The following is a 14,188-nucleotide window of genomic DNA, read 5'->3' as shown; positions in this document are numbered from 1 at the left end:
TTCAGAATCCAGATCATAAATCAGAGAAAAGGACAGGAATTTAAATAGATTTGTTTTCTCAAAAATAGTCCTAAAAATATATTGCAGCTTAATAAAATACCTCCTTTTTGTTCAGAAGAAATCTTACGCAGAAAGACGATGCTGTTCTCAAATGTAAAAACCGAGCTAGAAAATCTGAACAAGTTAAATTAATCATAACTAGAATCTTGTCAAGCATGGACAAATAACTCAGTGAAGCTTAAACTTCAGCTGATTCTGGAAATGTTTAATGAAAATAATACATTTGTACCGGGACAAATTCATCTGAGGATCTTGTAGACTCATAATCGACTGTAATCCATATATTTTGCTCATTTAACCACACATTTATATTAAGGTGCTACTAAACAGCTGTGTCCATCTCTCATCAACAGCAGGTGAAAAACTAGATTGAACTAATAATAAAATGAAACTAGCCATAGAATGGTCTCTAGAAGAGTTATTAACTTTAAAAGCACGTGTTTAGTTCTAGATGTCAATCAAACACTAGAGTATTTCTAAGCACAGGAATGATTTTCACTTAGAAAATGAATTAAAGCTTTGCATCTAAAAATCAAGCCAAAGAACAAGACAAAATGACAGGGGACGTAATAGTGCAATTTCTCTAGGGGGGGAACTAGAAGCATCCTCAAATAAATATTAAAATATATAATTGTGCACTCTACAGGATCTGAAGCTAAGAGCTCAATTTCATACATTAAAAATACAGATCTCCGTACAAATCACATGAAACTCTTCAACTGTTCTGATTCATTGATTAGTTGGCCGTGTTTAACCCTGAAGGTCCTTTGGTTAGTTTGGTCAGAGGAGTGGGATGTTAAAGAAAGAGGCAAAACTAAAAAAAGTGATTTAGAACGATGACTGATAATCAAACACATGAAGAACATCAGATGAGCATCTTCTCCAGACCACATGAACCCGCCCTTAAAGAGACAGTTCACCCTAAAATGAAACAAAAGGATAAAAAACAATAGTTCAGTTCCCAGCATTCTTCAAAATAGCTTCTTTTGTGCTTAGCAGAGGAAAGGAACTCATACAGGTTTGGAACAACACGAGGGAGAGAACATGATGACAGGATTATCTTTTTTGGGCGAACTGTCCCTTTAAGACCCATTCACACCTATTCATCTGTGTCGTTATAGTTGTGGTGGATATTAAAGCAATTATAGTTATCGTTATTTCATTATTGGTGTGAACAGACCTTTAGTCTGGGTCTGTGGACTACACTCCTAAAAATAAAGGTGCTTAAAAGGTTCTTCACAACGATGCCATAGAAGAACCATTTTTGGTTCCACAAAGAACCATTCGTTCAAAGGTTCTTTAAAGATTCATCTCTTTCTTGCCTTTTTATAATCTGAACCTTCTTTCGCCACAAAGAAGCTTTAGTGAAACAGAAAGTTTCTTCAGATGTTAAAGACTTTTTTCCATTGAGACAAAAAGGTTCTTCTGTGGCATCGTGAAGCACCTTTATTTTTAAGAGTGATGTTTTGTGAAAGCATCAGTGTTCTGGATCCTTCAGAGATCCTCCCATCATCCTTCAGCAGTGTGACAGTCCAGTGTGCATGACAAGGAGTTGAAGAGAACCACCAAACCTTCAGCGAGCTGATGGACAGAGTCTCTGAAGAAGAGATGAAGAAGGCAGATTATCTAATGGCTCTGAATGCTGACCGGACGCTGGTGTCTCCACTGGACACACATTAACGGTTTCACTGCAGGTTCTTGAGGATGCGGCCGTAGCGGAAGTCGTAGACGTGCCGGCACAGATACACCAGCTGCGGGTCGATGCCGTCGGGCACATGATGTTGGGCGGGGCCAGTGCTGTCAGGTGGGCGGGGTACCAGTCGGTGGGCGGGGCCAGTGGTGTCAGAGGGGCGGGGCACCCGTCGATGGGCGGGACCAGCACTGTCAGAGGGGTGGGGCACCAGTGGGGCGTGGCCGGACACGCCCTCCGAGCGGCACTTCACCAAGGCACAAAATCTGCAACGTCACAAGTGATTATGAGACACGTGCGTGAGGAACACATCTGAGCGGCGGCACGACACTTACCTACAGTACTGTGCTAGCGGCAGGACGAAGCATCGCTCCTCAATGCAGGCCACGCTGTTCTCATCCTGATGACGGGAGGCAAAGATCTCGTTCTGAAAGAAGACATGTGACACATGTTTACTCCAGAAAAATCCCCCGGCGTGACGAGTTACGTCATCAGATTACTTTTTTCCAACTAACTAGTAAAGTAATGGAAATATCGGAGTTACATTGTTTTTGCATATATTGACTGACAGCTTTCCGGTTGCCATGTTGAGAGAAATCAGGAGTGAGTGTGAATATGATGTTACTGTAGATCTAGACTAAATGTCACTCGCACAGATTCAGTATTCCTCAAAAAAAGAGCAGTGAAATGCAAACTCAGAATATGATGCAAACCGGCGCCCTCTTCTGTAAAGATAGGAATTTACATTTCCTTCAGCCTGAGGCTAGTATTAGTTCTGTAAACGAAAACTATGACGAAATAATGTTCACTTATCACCTTTTTTTCCCCATGACTAAGATGAGACGACAAATAAGGTCAATAAACAATAACTGTGACTTCATCAACATGCAATATGATTGGCGATAAAAGACGAGACAAATGGATTTAAAAAAAAAAAATTAATTAATATATTTTTCGCCCCAAAAAAAGGAGAAAATATTATTGCGGACTGTTGTTCACGCCTCTACTGCACGAGTGTTTATGTGCACGGTTGCCAGATATCAAGAGCTCAAATCCCCAAATCGAAGCTTCTCTGTTAAAATTATATTCCCTTATTATATTATATATTGTGATATATATATCACAAATTATATTATAGTCACTTTCACTTTTTACACTTTATATATTTTCTGCCCGGTGTGAAAGGGCTTTTACATTTGCCAAAAATACTACTTTTCATTAAAAAAAAAAAATATTAAAAACAAACGAGCAAGCCGAGGCCAGATGAGAAAATGTAAAGCAAAAGTAACGTAATGCATTACTTTCTATAAAAAGTAACTAATTAATGGAATTAGTTACTTAAATTTTTTTTTTTAATAAAAATAAATAAATAAATTTAGCAGACGCTTTTATCCAAAGCAACTTACAGTGCATTCATGCTAACGTTTTTATTTATTTATTTTTTTAAGCTAATGTGTTTCCTGGGAATCTAACCCACAACCTTACGCTGCTAACGCAATGCTCTACCACTTGAGCCACAGGAACACTTTTTAGGGAGTAACGCAATTCTGTAATGCATTACATTTAAAAGAAAGTTTCCCGAACCAACACTGCTGCAGGACTGAAGTGTGTTCAGATCACATGATACCAGCAGTGGCTCACCTCGCAGTGCATGCTGGGATCTCTGCCGCCCTGCGTGTGCTCCGGCCGATAGTACCAAAACAGACTCATCATCAGCTCTCCTGAAACACAACCCATCAGATCATGTGAGGAATAAGCAGAGGCAATTAAAGCTCCAACAAGACTCGAGCAAGTTCTTGAGCAGTAGAAAACTCCAGAACAGAAACTCCAACAGAACTGAATGTCTTTCCTCCAAAAACACATCAAATCACACTCCATGTCATCCCGTGACTGAACTGTTCAATCACACCACTAGCTTTGAGTGGTCTGACAGAGAGCACATGATTTGCGATGTGATAAATGATCACCTGTTCTGGGGTCTTCCCATAGAGCTGAGATCTTGGCCACGTAAGGCAGGGATTTCTTGCGGGGTCCGGATCGTAAGAGCACAGTGTCTCGTACCCGGATCACCTCTCCGTCACGCTCCACTCCTTCATAACACTGACGGAGAACTGTCTCGTCATCGCCCTGCAGAAGCACAGCCATTACAGGTCAGACTCACACCACATGCACTTCAGATCTGAACTGCTCAATGATCGCTCACCGCAATAAACACCTCCTTCTCTGTCGGGACTCCGACGGCACGCCATCCGTTCGTGGCCTTCTTCTGCTGTTTGGCACTTGCTGGACTAGTTGTAGGTTGTTTCTGGGATGATAAGCTGTGGCCCATAGTGAGCGAGTCATTGGATGGCTTGGTGTTCTGAGGGCATTCTGTGGCCACCTTAAGCCGGACTTCTGCCTGCCTGCGGTCAGACATCGTGGACAGAAGGGAGGCCGGGGAGGTCGCTCGGGTCATGCTGGGACATCCAGAGCGCGGCAGGGCCTGGGGAACGAGGAGCGTGCGACTGTGCTCCTCTTCTACAACAGCACAATCAAACACTCCATGAGTAGTCACTTGCGAATCATGCTAGCAACATGCTAATCACTCGCTAATCATGCTATCAATATGCTAATCATGCCAGTAATTTGGATTGTGCGGTTTTCCTGAACTTGTTTAAAAAGGTGCTGCAGAATAACACTTGTGCACTGCTAGTAATTACTTTTGTATGTAGTGTAAATGCTGCTGCATCACAAATCTCTAGCTCCAGCATGTATCGTAACATTATACTGGTGATATCATGCAGCAATTAGGGTTCCAAAGGGGTGGAAAATTTTCAGTAAATTTACAGAATCTTTGAAAAAATCCCTGGAAAATTTACTGGAAAATGTCCACCTTTTTGAAACCCTGGCAGCAATACCACCAAAGAGTGGTCATCCTCACCTGTTTTGATTGGATGGCTGCAGCTGGAGAACGAGCAGGTCCTGCTGGCGACTGGCTGCACGGCGCTGAAGGTGTATCCACTGACCCGACAGGCCTCACAGCAGCAGGGCGACCCCACTGACCCGCAGAAGGCAGGGTGTAGGATACCTGAGGAGGCCAGCAGCTTGGACCCGGAGAGGCCGTGTGGACAGAAGGGCAGCGTCTGAGCACTCAGACTGGTCATCCCGGGATGAGCGATGTGGACGTAGTAGCTGGAGTAGCATGGATCCGCACACAGGCAGGGATGGGCGCTGAGCGTCAGGGCCGGATGCGCTGGAACCAGGCACTCATGCTTGACCACCGGATGCTCCTCGCCCTCTCCATATGCCTTCTGCCCGAGGAAGAGCGCCAGCCGGTGGCAATACTCCACCGAGCTCTCCGGCGGACAGCAGTGGTAAGGACTCAGCTCTTCCACCGGCTCCTCCTTCACTAGCTTCACAGGACGATATCCCAGCATGCCATGGTATCCTGCTTTAGCTAAGCAGTGACTTTCTGGAGTCAGTTTTGATTCAAAGCTCCTGCTTTTACACACTTCGCAGGCTCCTTCCAGTTCAGGCCGCTTCCAGCTGTGTTTCCTGGACCTCTGCGCTTTGGGTTTGTGCTTCCCTGCCGCACAGACGGTCTTGCTGTCTGTTTTGATCCTGTGCTTGTTTGCGGTGGTTGAGCTGGTGAGCTTCAGCAGTGCAGCGGCGTTGAGTCCAGCCAAGCGTCTGGGAGTGGGAGCATACAAACTCACTTCAGCGTCATGCGTCTTATCGGTCGAGGATTTCTTCATCTGCTTGGGCTTTTGGCACGTCTCGGACTTTTCGGCTCTTTTCAAGCCGGTCTTTGTTTGCTCTGTAGTGGACGAACCACTGCCTTGTTTCTTCGTGAGTTTGGCACCTGGTGGCCCGTCGGTTTTCTCGAGCAGAAGACTGTTGAGCGCCTCAGCGTTGAGCGAGGCTAGTCTACGTTTCCGTGGCTCCTGAGCTGAAGGTTTATCAATAATTGTGAGGTGTTCCTGCGATGACTCCCTGCTGTTTTCTGCTTTCTTGAAGGGTTTTGGTTTCTTTTTGTGCCCTGGAACTCTGTTGGGATCCACCTCACACAGCTTGGTCTCATCATCTAGGCGAGTGAGCAGAACATGGCAACTCAATGCCTCGCCTCTTCCTCGTAACGGGTAGAGCTTCCGATGGCCCTCACTCACAGTATTGGACTTTGTTTTCTTGGTCTTAGTTTCATTCATTTTCATTGAATGCTTTGCCAAACACTTACTCTCCTGACCGCTGGTCTTGATTTTCTTCACCATGTCTTTCTTGGCCTTGCCTTCTCGCAATGAATGCGCAGGCCAGGCTCCACCCATAGTTTCACCATGTGACCAGCCCTCTACATGGCCACGCCCCTCACCTGGACACTGGCTGAGGAAAGCTTTTTTCTGTGCATGGGTCATCACATGCTTCCTGAGAAGAGCTACGGGATAAAGAGGATCTCCAGTTAATATTACAATAACCATGAACAAGAGAGGAATCACTGCTTTTATTAAGAACAGGGTTTCAGCAGGTTTTAAGAAAGTACATTTAAGATCATTTAAGACCATGGAAAGAATATTTAAGGAATAAATTGAATGGAAAACAATATAAATAAAGGTATTGTATTAGTAACACTTCAAAGTTTTAAAGTAATATTTCTAGCTTGAATACCACGGCACTCAACAACTTAATGCAGAAAAAACTGCAAACATCTAAACATCCTTAAATTAAGATGAGGCACAATGAAGATATGAAGTTTTGTTTTCTGACAAACGGATCAAATATTAAGTGAGTTTATGATTAAAACAAGAACACATATCTGCCAACGGCCTTAGAAAAATCTACTTAGAGGGAAAACAAGTTTATTTTCTGACCCCACTAGCAGATATTTGTTTGTTTTAAGCATAAACTTACTCAAGTTTGTTTGATTTCTCAGAAAACAAAACTTCATGTCTTCATTGGCATCTCCAGTAAATGTGTCTTGATGTAAGGATGTTTAGATATTTATACGGAAAAACAAAGACAGAAAAACTGAGGAAGATGTTCGTTTTTTGCAGTGAGTGCAACACTGAATGTCACGACTTTATGAATTTAAGGCCTTAATTTGTGGAAGACCCGCAGAAACTGATTACATTCAAACATTGTTTTCTGGGGACTGTACAAAAAATCTTAAATTACTAAACATTAAATTACTGCAGCTATTTGCGCTAATATAATGTCACACATCACTAACATTTAAAAAAACAGTTTGCCCTGAATAATTACGTAAATTTTGTCACTCCAAACTTGTTTCATAATATTTTCTCAATGTAAATATTTTCTCAAGTTAGGGAGTCGTGACTGATATCAGGTGATTTCAGGTCACAACGCAATGCAACATTTCTACAAATAATTCTGCAAGAAAGTTTAACTTGAGCATGAGCTGCGTTTTCCCTTTTTCTGAAGGTTCTGTGAATTGAATCATATTCTGCTGTAGTCGTGTAATACTATGGAATCTGGCACATGAAACTAAAGTTAGTTTTACTGTAAAAGAAAAAAAATAATTTCTTTCAGTTTTAACAAATTTTCAATACAGATGTTGCATCCACCATGTTTTCAGAAACTCGTTTGAGTTAAATCCAAGTTTAATTATATAATGCTTTTCTCAATACAGAAATGCAAAAAAAATGTTTCCCCGCTTGTAATTAAGACATTGTGTGCTTTTGACTGGTAAATACAGTCTTTCCAACATTCTGGTGTCTTGTTGATGCTCTCTCTTAAGTTTGACAGTGTCTACTCCCATTCAGTTTTGCTGGAACCAGTGAGAGTTTAAAACATCACTTTGTGCAGCATTTGTGTTTGGTGACGCTGAATCTGGAAGTAAGCACTAGTGCACTACTCTAAATATTTTTGCAGTATGGCAGTAGCATACACCTCAAAATTCAGCAAGAATATGAATTCGTGTAGGTGTCTTTTAATGCATGAAACAACAAAACTGCGTCCTCGAGCAACCCATTCAGGGTTCGAACCTACAACCTTTCAGTTACACCAGATCTACAACCTTTAACTGGCCTGCAAACGTGATGAGTGACATCTGGTGATCTGTCACAAATGTTACACTGAAGTTCACGTGTGATATTGTCGGGCCACTTGAAGTTCTTACGGTCGTGACGTCACGCTCGTTAGTTCGTGACGTTGTCGCGGTGTTTGTTGTTTATTAGAACACGGGAGGCCTAACGTCAGCGGCAGAAATAACGCCCTTCCTCAACAACAAACAACAACAGCGTCGGTGGCGTTACAACGCGAGCGCTGCTATCAAGTTATAGCTCGCGATTTAAAGCGCCCTTGATGTGCGTGCGAGGATCTAACGCGTCCGCGCAGCACGGGGTGGGGTGTGTTAACGTTCACAGAACTTAGCGCGGAGCGCGCGACTGAGCGCGTGTTGCTCCCCGTGCAGCGCGCGAGCACTCACCAGTAAACGCACGGAGTTCCCGCAGGGTGTTCGCCTGGAGCTGCTCGTCTGCTGCTCTGCTGCTGCTTCTCTTCCTGCTTCTGCGCAGAACTTCATGCGAACCAATAACACACACACATGCTGAGCCTCGCAGCCTGCTCATCCAATCAGGAAATCACGAATGTGCATCGCATTCGGCGTCCGAGCGTCAATAATTTGCAGCATGAGCACGCGTTGTAAGTCATAGAGTCGCGATGCATGATGAAACACCCGTGACACCCGACACACTCTGTCTATAAAGTATCGAGCACTTGAATGTCACTGCATCAGATAACAAGAAATATAGCCTATACTCTATTATTGCTTTACAGAAGAACATTTCAATATGTTTCTGCTTCCCTTATTATATATATTGCCCTTTATCAAAAATGACATTGCCCTATATTTATCTATAAAGCCATATTTAATTTTCACATATCCTCATTCTCTCAGTTGATGATGTTTATAACCCTCATGAGAAAATGTGTATATGTTAGTAATATCTATACGTTTTAATCATTTTATATGTAGCAACCATATATATGCCAACAATGTACATTTATTTACAAATACATCTTTATATTTAAACAAAATAAATCAGTATGTTTATATATATATATAGAGAGAGAGAGAGAGTGCGATACACCTAAAAACATAGTCTGCATTTATATGTTACTGTATGAAATTGTTGTTTCATACATTATGTTTTCACGGGAAGGTTAGGATGCTTCGAAGGACCTGGCGATGGAGAGGGGGGCCAGAAACCATAGTGACACCCCTGTTCTTATCTAATATCTGTACGTACAGTATATGACACTTGTGTATGGGTTCTGAATACTGTAAGAATACTGTTGGCTTTTGGCAAATATCTAATGTTCCTCATCTGTTCGTCGCTTAAGTATCTGTAAGTGTGTAACTTCTGGAGGGATGTTGGTGTTTTCCTGCGTTCCAGGTTCTTCAGGTCTCGAGTCCCTTCTTTCTTTGTAACTGAATGTTCTCAGAACAACATAATGAACACATGTCCTTCTAGTAACATTGACACAATGTGTGTTTTTCAAAGTTATTTTGTCTTTAATAATGCACAGAAAATGCATCCGTGAAGGTTCTGAAATGTTTCAGAACGTTATCCTGCAATGTTTGTAAAATGATGGAAAACCTGTCTAAAACCGTTTTGAGCATTCAGAGAACATGCATAAATCACATTTTCATTATGTCATTGTGACATTAGCGAAGCGTCTTTTTGTTAGCTATATATTCACCGGCGTTTGTAAAACAAAAAGAAACATTTTTCTGTAAAGCTGCTTTGAAACAAAACGGATAATGACACAAGAACACTGCGTTCCTTAAAGCATTAGTTCAAGATGTCTTTCTGTCTTCAGCTGCAAAAAATAGGTTAAAAGTGTAGACCGGTAAATGTTTATTTTTTAGTAAATGAGCGATGGTTTTTCCAGATTAGACTCTTACTCCTCGGCTTTATATGGAGAAAAATCCTGGAATGTTTTCCTCAAAAACCTTCATTTCTTTGTGTCTGAAGACAGAAAGACTTTATCAGAAGATTTTTATTCTGGAATTGAAGTAATGCTATAAGAAGAGTAACTCATGAGACGACTGAAGATAAATGAAGTGACTGTGTTTGTTTAAGGTCAAACTGAACCACAGCAGTCACACACATCTCCAGAAATGACTAAGAACACAAAAAAATCAGCGTTCAAACTTTCACTTTCAGTCAGAGAGCAGAGCTGCACTTTCTAAAGACTAAACCACACTTTGTTCACTGAGTCAAACCATGTTCATATATAACGCCTTCAGCACTAGAACAGGATCAAGAGACTCAGATCGAAAGCTTCTCAGGATTGTTTCTGCTAAACACAAATCCTGCTTCACTTCACAACACCTTTGAATCAATTAAAACACTTCATCCATCAGAAATATTTGGACCTTTGAGTCACACTTCACCTGAAGGTCTGTGATCAAACCCTGTTAGAAAGAAAAGTTTCAGAAGATGTTTCGCTGATTTTTCAGCATTTTAATAATTTAAAGAATCTTTTCCCATATGAAGAACCTTATTTAGAATGGAAAGATTCCATGGATTCTTCAAGATATTGCAAACAAATGTTTTGATTGGTTTAATAATTAAGTTTGAAGCATATGAAAGCAACGAGGGCAATAAAAGATGAGATGGTTCATATTTGGGTGAATTATTATACTTTAATCCAGCCTTTGAACTATGAGAGTGATAATACAACTCCTTACAGACTGTCAGCATTTATCAAGTCTTAAGAATACATCACAACACTTCATTATTATTTATGACATAAATCAGAGTGTATTATCATTGAAGAGAAACATCAGGTGCAGTACGAAACAAAATCGAAACAAAAATTATATTGCACAATAATTCATATTTTTTGCAATGTGACCATTTTAAGATGTATAAATGAATATGAATGCAACATAAACATGAATAAACAATGGTGAATCTCTACATTAATCTCATTTACACTGAAAAAAGGTAAAACATAAATTAACTTTTTTTTTGGTTCAAATCAAATTATTACTTGCATCACAGAATCAACCTTAATACATTCATTTATACAAAACTCTTATTTATGATTTAAATCAGGTAAAAGAGCACCATGCACTTTTTTCAGTGTAAATCAAGGATCTGGATCATATTAATTGGATTAATGGGATAATAACAGTCCATAAGATAATATGCTGAATGAGAAGAAAACCAAGGAAAACAATGATATTTAAAAGCTAAAGGACATTTTTTGATTCCTGATCATGTACAGTACTGTATCTATGTACATTCCAGGGTTATTCTAATTTACTAAAACCAAAACCATAAAAACACATTTTTATTACTTGAATTAAAATAAAGAAAAACTTTTATTATTATTATTTCTTTTATTTAAACTAGTTTACAAATCCACATGCCATTTTCATTTATTAACTTGATGCATTCAAATAACTGAAACTAAAATAATTAGTATAAAATTAAGTATAAAATTATATAACCTAAAAATTAATTTTGTAGTATATATATATATGGAAAAACATAAAAATACTAAAATGGTAATTAAAATGAAAAATAAATTTTAAAATCTTATTCAAAACATTAACAACAAAATATAATATCTCGATTTACTAAAATAACAAAAAATATATAATTATATTAATTATGTTATTTTAATGTTAGATAACTTTAATTTGGATATTTTGTATTAAATTGAGAGTAAAGTATTTACGGTAACACTTAAAGTCTTTAATGCATTATAAAGGTTTATTCAAGGGAGTGACGCATTATAATTATTCACAATGTGCTTTAAGATACATTGTATCTTGTCATCAATAATTATAACATGCATAGTGTAACAATGACTTGATAAGTGTTATAAAGTATTAACTGTTGTTACAATTGTATACAAAAAGGTGCATTACGAGGCATAGCTAGATAAACTTTAGGTTGGTTTGAGAAAGCCTAGCCTTAAAGTTAAAGCAGTTGTAAAAGTCTGAAGTTTGAAAATTACATAGATGTGGATAACATATCTAGCATGATTAGCATGTTTTAACATGATTGGCCTGTTACTAGCATATTGCTGGAATTATTAGCATGTTGCTAGCATGATTAACAATTAACTACCAGGTTGATAGCATGATTAGCAAGTAACTAGCATGTTGGTAGCATTATTAGCATGTTACTAGCATGTTGTTAGCATGTCGATAGCATGATTAGCAAGTAACCAACATGTCGCTAGCATGTTTCAAGCATGATTAGCATATTATTTGCATAATTAAAAAGTAAATATCATGTTTCTAACATGTTTAGCATGCTATTAGCATGTTGCTAGCATGATTAGCACATTACTAGCATGTCACTAGAATTTCTCTAGCGTGATTAGCATGTTGTTTGCATGATTAGAATCTACTAGCATGTTGTTAGTATGTTTCTCACATGATTACCATGTTGCTAGTTTAAATGGATAAGAAATAGCACATAGAAGGGAAGCCAACCTAATTACATTTACATTTATTCATTTAGCAGACGCTTTTATCCAAAGCGGCTTACAGATGAGGATTAATTAATGCCTTAAAGGGAGACTCCACCCCAAAATCTAAATGTTGTCATTAATCACTTTCCCCCATGTCGTTCCAAACCCGTAAAAGCTTTGTTCGTCTTCAGGACACCATTTAAGATATTTGTGACTGCCCCATAGACCGCCAAGTAACTTACACTGTCAAGGTCCAGAAAAGTATGAAAGACGTCGTCAGAATAGTCCATCTGCCATCAGTGGTTCAACCGTAACGTTGTGAAGCGACGAGAGTACTGTTTGTACGCAAAGAAAACTAAAATAATGACTTTATTCAACGATTCTTCTCCTCTGTGTCTCTCCGCATCACTGTAGTGTATGAGCTGAACGCAGGCAGGTTACACTCTTCTGTGTCAGCCGTGACACAAGGATACGTTTCCTAAGTGTATTTATGATTTGATTTGAACAAAAACAGTGCATCTGTACAGCACTGCTGACACAGAAGAGCGTACGCTACTAGCTTATTCTCCAACATGGCGTGTTTGGAAAGACATTGGGGTAAGTGATTAATGACAAAATGTTCATTTCGGGGTGGAGTATCCCTTTAAAACTACATTTATAATGCATTATACATAAAGGCTTGAAGTAAAGTGTTACCAGAGTTCAGAACAGCACATTGTGTTTCGGCTTCATTTGTTATTGTTTTTCGAACCTCTGAAACTAGTCCTCTAATTAGAAGCGTTCAGCTCATGAAGCGCTTTATGTTGAACAGGTTGTTGCCTATTCCGTAGACATACGGGCTGACTGAGGTGTAAAAGGTGGAGATGAAGAGCTCCAGCTCTGACCACAGAGGGATGGTGTGAGGGTCAAAGGCCAGATGCAGCAGCAGATAGACGGTCCAGTTGAGCTGGAACAGGGTCATGGCCGCCAGGATGGCCAGCGTGCTGCGGTGGAAAGAGGATCTCCTGGACCGCTGATGGGACGTCATAGTCGCTACGCTCGGATCCTGCCGGGCCCTTACCGTCTTCTGCTGGACTATTAAAATCCTGACGATCATGGTGCTCGTTAGCGTGACTATCAGCAGCGGGAGCAGGTTGCACACCAGAAGGAAGGAGTACTTGTAAAGGCGGTTGCGAGTCGGGCACCTGGTTAACGAGCACTGGAAGAAATCGACCGGACAGCCCGGAGACGAGGAGTTCAGGTGACTCCAGTCCAGGTTAATGAGAAGCATGGGCAAACTGAAGAGAAGAGCCACTGCGCCGCAGAACACAGAGAGAAACACGGCCGAGCGCAGACGGTCCATGAGGACGGGCAGGTTGACCCGCGTGTGCACATCCCGCAGCTTCTGATAGCGATAGATGCTGATGAGAACCGTGAAGAGGATGCTGGAGATCTCCCCGAAGATGGAGAGGAACTTCAGCCCTCTGCAGCTCCAGACACTTATACTGCGAGAGGAACGCAAGAGCAAGATGTCGTAAACGTCCACGATCACGATCTCCTCCAGATTCGCTGAGGCCAGTCCGAGGAGAAAGATCTCGAAGGACTTCAGGCGAGGCGTTTGAAGGATGGAGATAATCAGGACAGTGTTTCCTAAAACACCGAGGACGGAGATGACGAGCCTCAGAGCCAGAAGATCCACATAAGAGCCCTCCATCGCTCAACTGATGTGTTCTGCAGCAGTGTTTCTGCTCCAGCGGTTCAAAGTATCTGTGATGTCACTGCATCCTGCTTAATTGGAGCTCAAGGAAAAGCTGGAGAACGGTGTAATTGATGCCTTAGAGCTTTGGTGTCCTTCATCTGGTGATGAGCAGGAGCTCAGGCTTAATTTCTCCATGGAGTTTGGCCTCGCATCTTCATCACTGACTTGATGATTGACAATAACTATTGGCTTCCAAGCAGAGCAGCTTTCATTATTTATAATTAAAAACATTTAACTGCGTCACACGTGTGTTTGACTAATCTCATTTA

The 14,188-nt window shown here is 40.7% G+C and overlaps 2 protein-coding genes across 2 annotated transcripts; both read right to left on the bottom strand.

The window, feature by feature from the left end:
- Positions 1-1,381: 1,381 nt before the first annotated feature.
- Positions 1,382-8,325, bottom strand: LOC132092021 (bromo adjacent homology domain-containing 1 protein-like). Its single transcript, XM_059498073.1, has 7 exons — positions 8,169-8,325; positions 4,671-6,158; positions 3,954-4,267; positions 3,718-3,877; positions 3,392-3,471; positions 2,086-2,177; positions 1,382-2,016 (listed from the first exon to the last, which is right to left on the bottom strand). The coding sequence occupies exons 1-7, from the start codon at positions 8,308-8,310 to the stop codon at positions 1,746-1,748; spliced, it is 2,547 nt and encodes an 848-aa protein (XP_059354056.1). The 5' UTR covers positions 8,311-8,325; the 3' UTR covers positions 1,382-1,745.
- A 4,637-nt stretch (positions 8,326-12,962) lies between these two features.
- Positions 12,963-13,973, bottom strand: LOC132092833 (uncharacterized). The gene has a single exon (XM_059499272.1). It carries the CDS (start codon positions 13,872-13,874, stop codon positions 12,963-12,965), a length of 912 nt encoding a protein of 303 aa, XP_059355255.1. The 5' UTR covers positions 13,875-13,973.
- Between the last annotated feature and the right edge of the window lie 215 nt (positions 13,974-14,188).

The sequence above is a fragment of the Carassius carassius genome, chromosome 18 (genome assembly GCF_963082965.1).
Source record: "Carassius carassius chromosome 18, fCarCar2.1, whole genome shotgun sequence".
NCBI classification, from domain to species: domain Eukaryota; kingdom Metazoa; phylum Chordata; class Actinopteri; order Cypriniformes; family Cyprinidae; genus Carassius; species Carassius carassius.
This window is presented reverse-complemented; position numbering and strand designations above follow the sequence as displayed.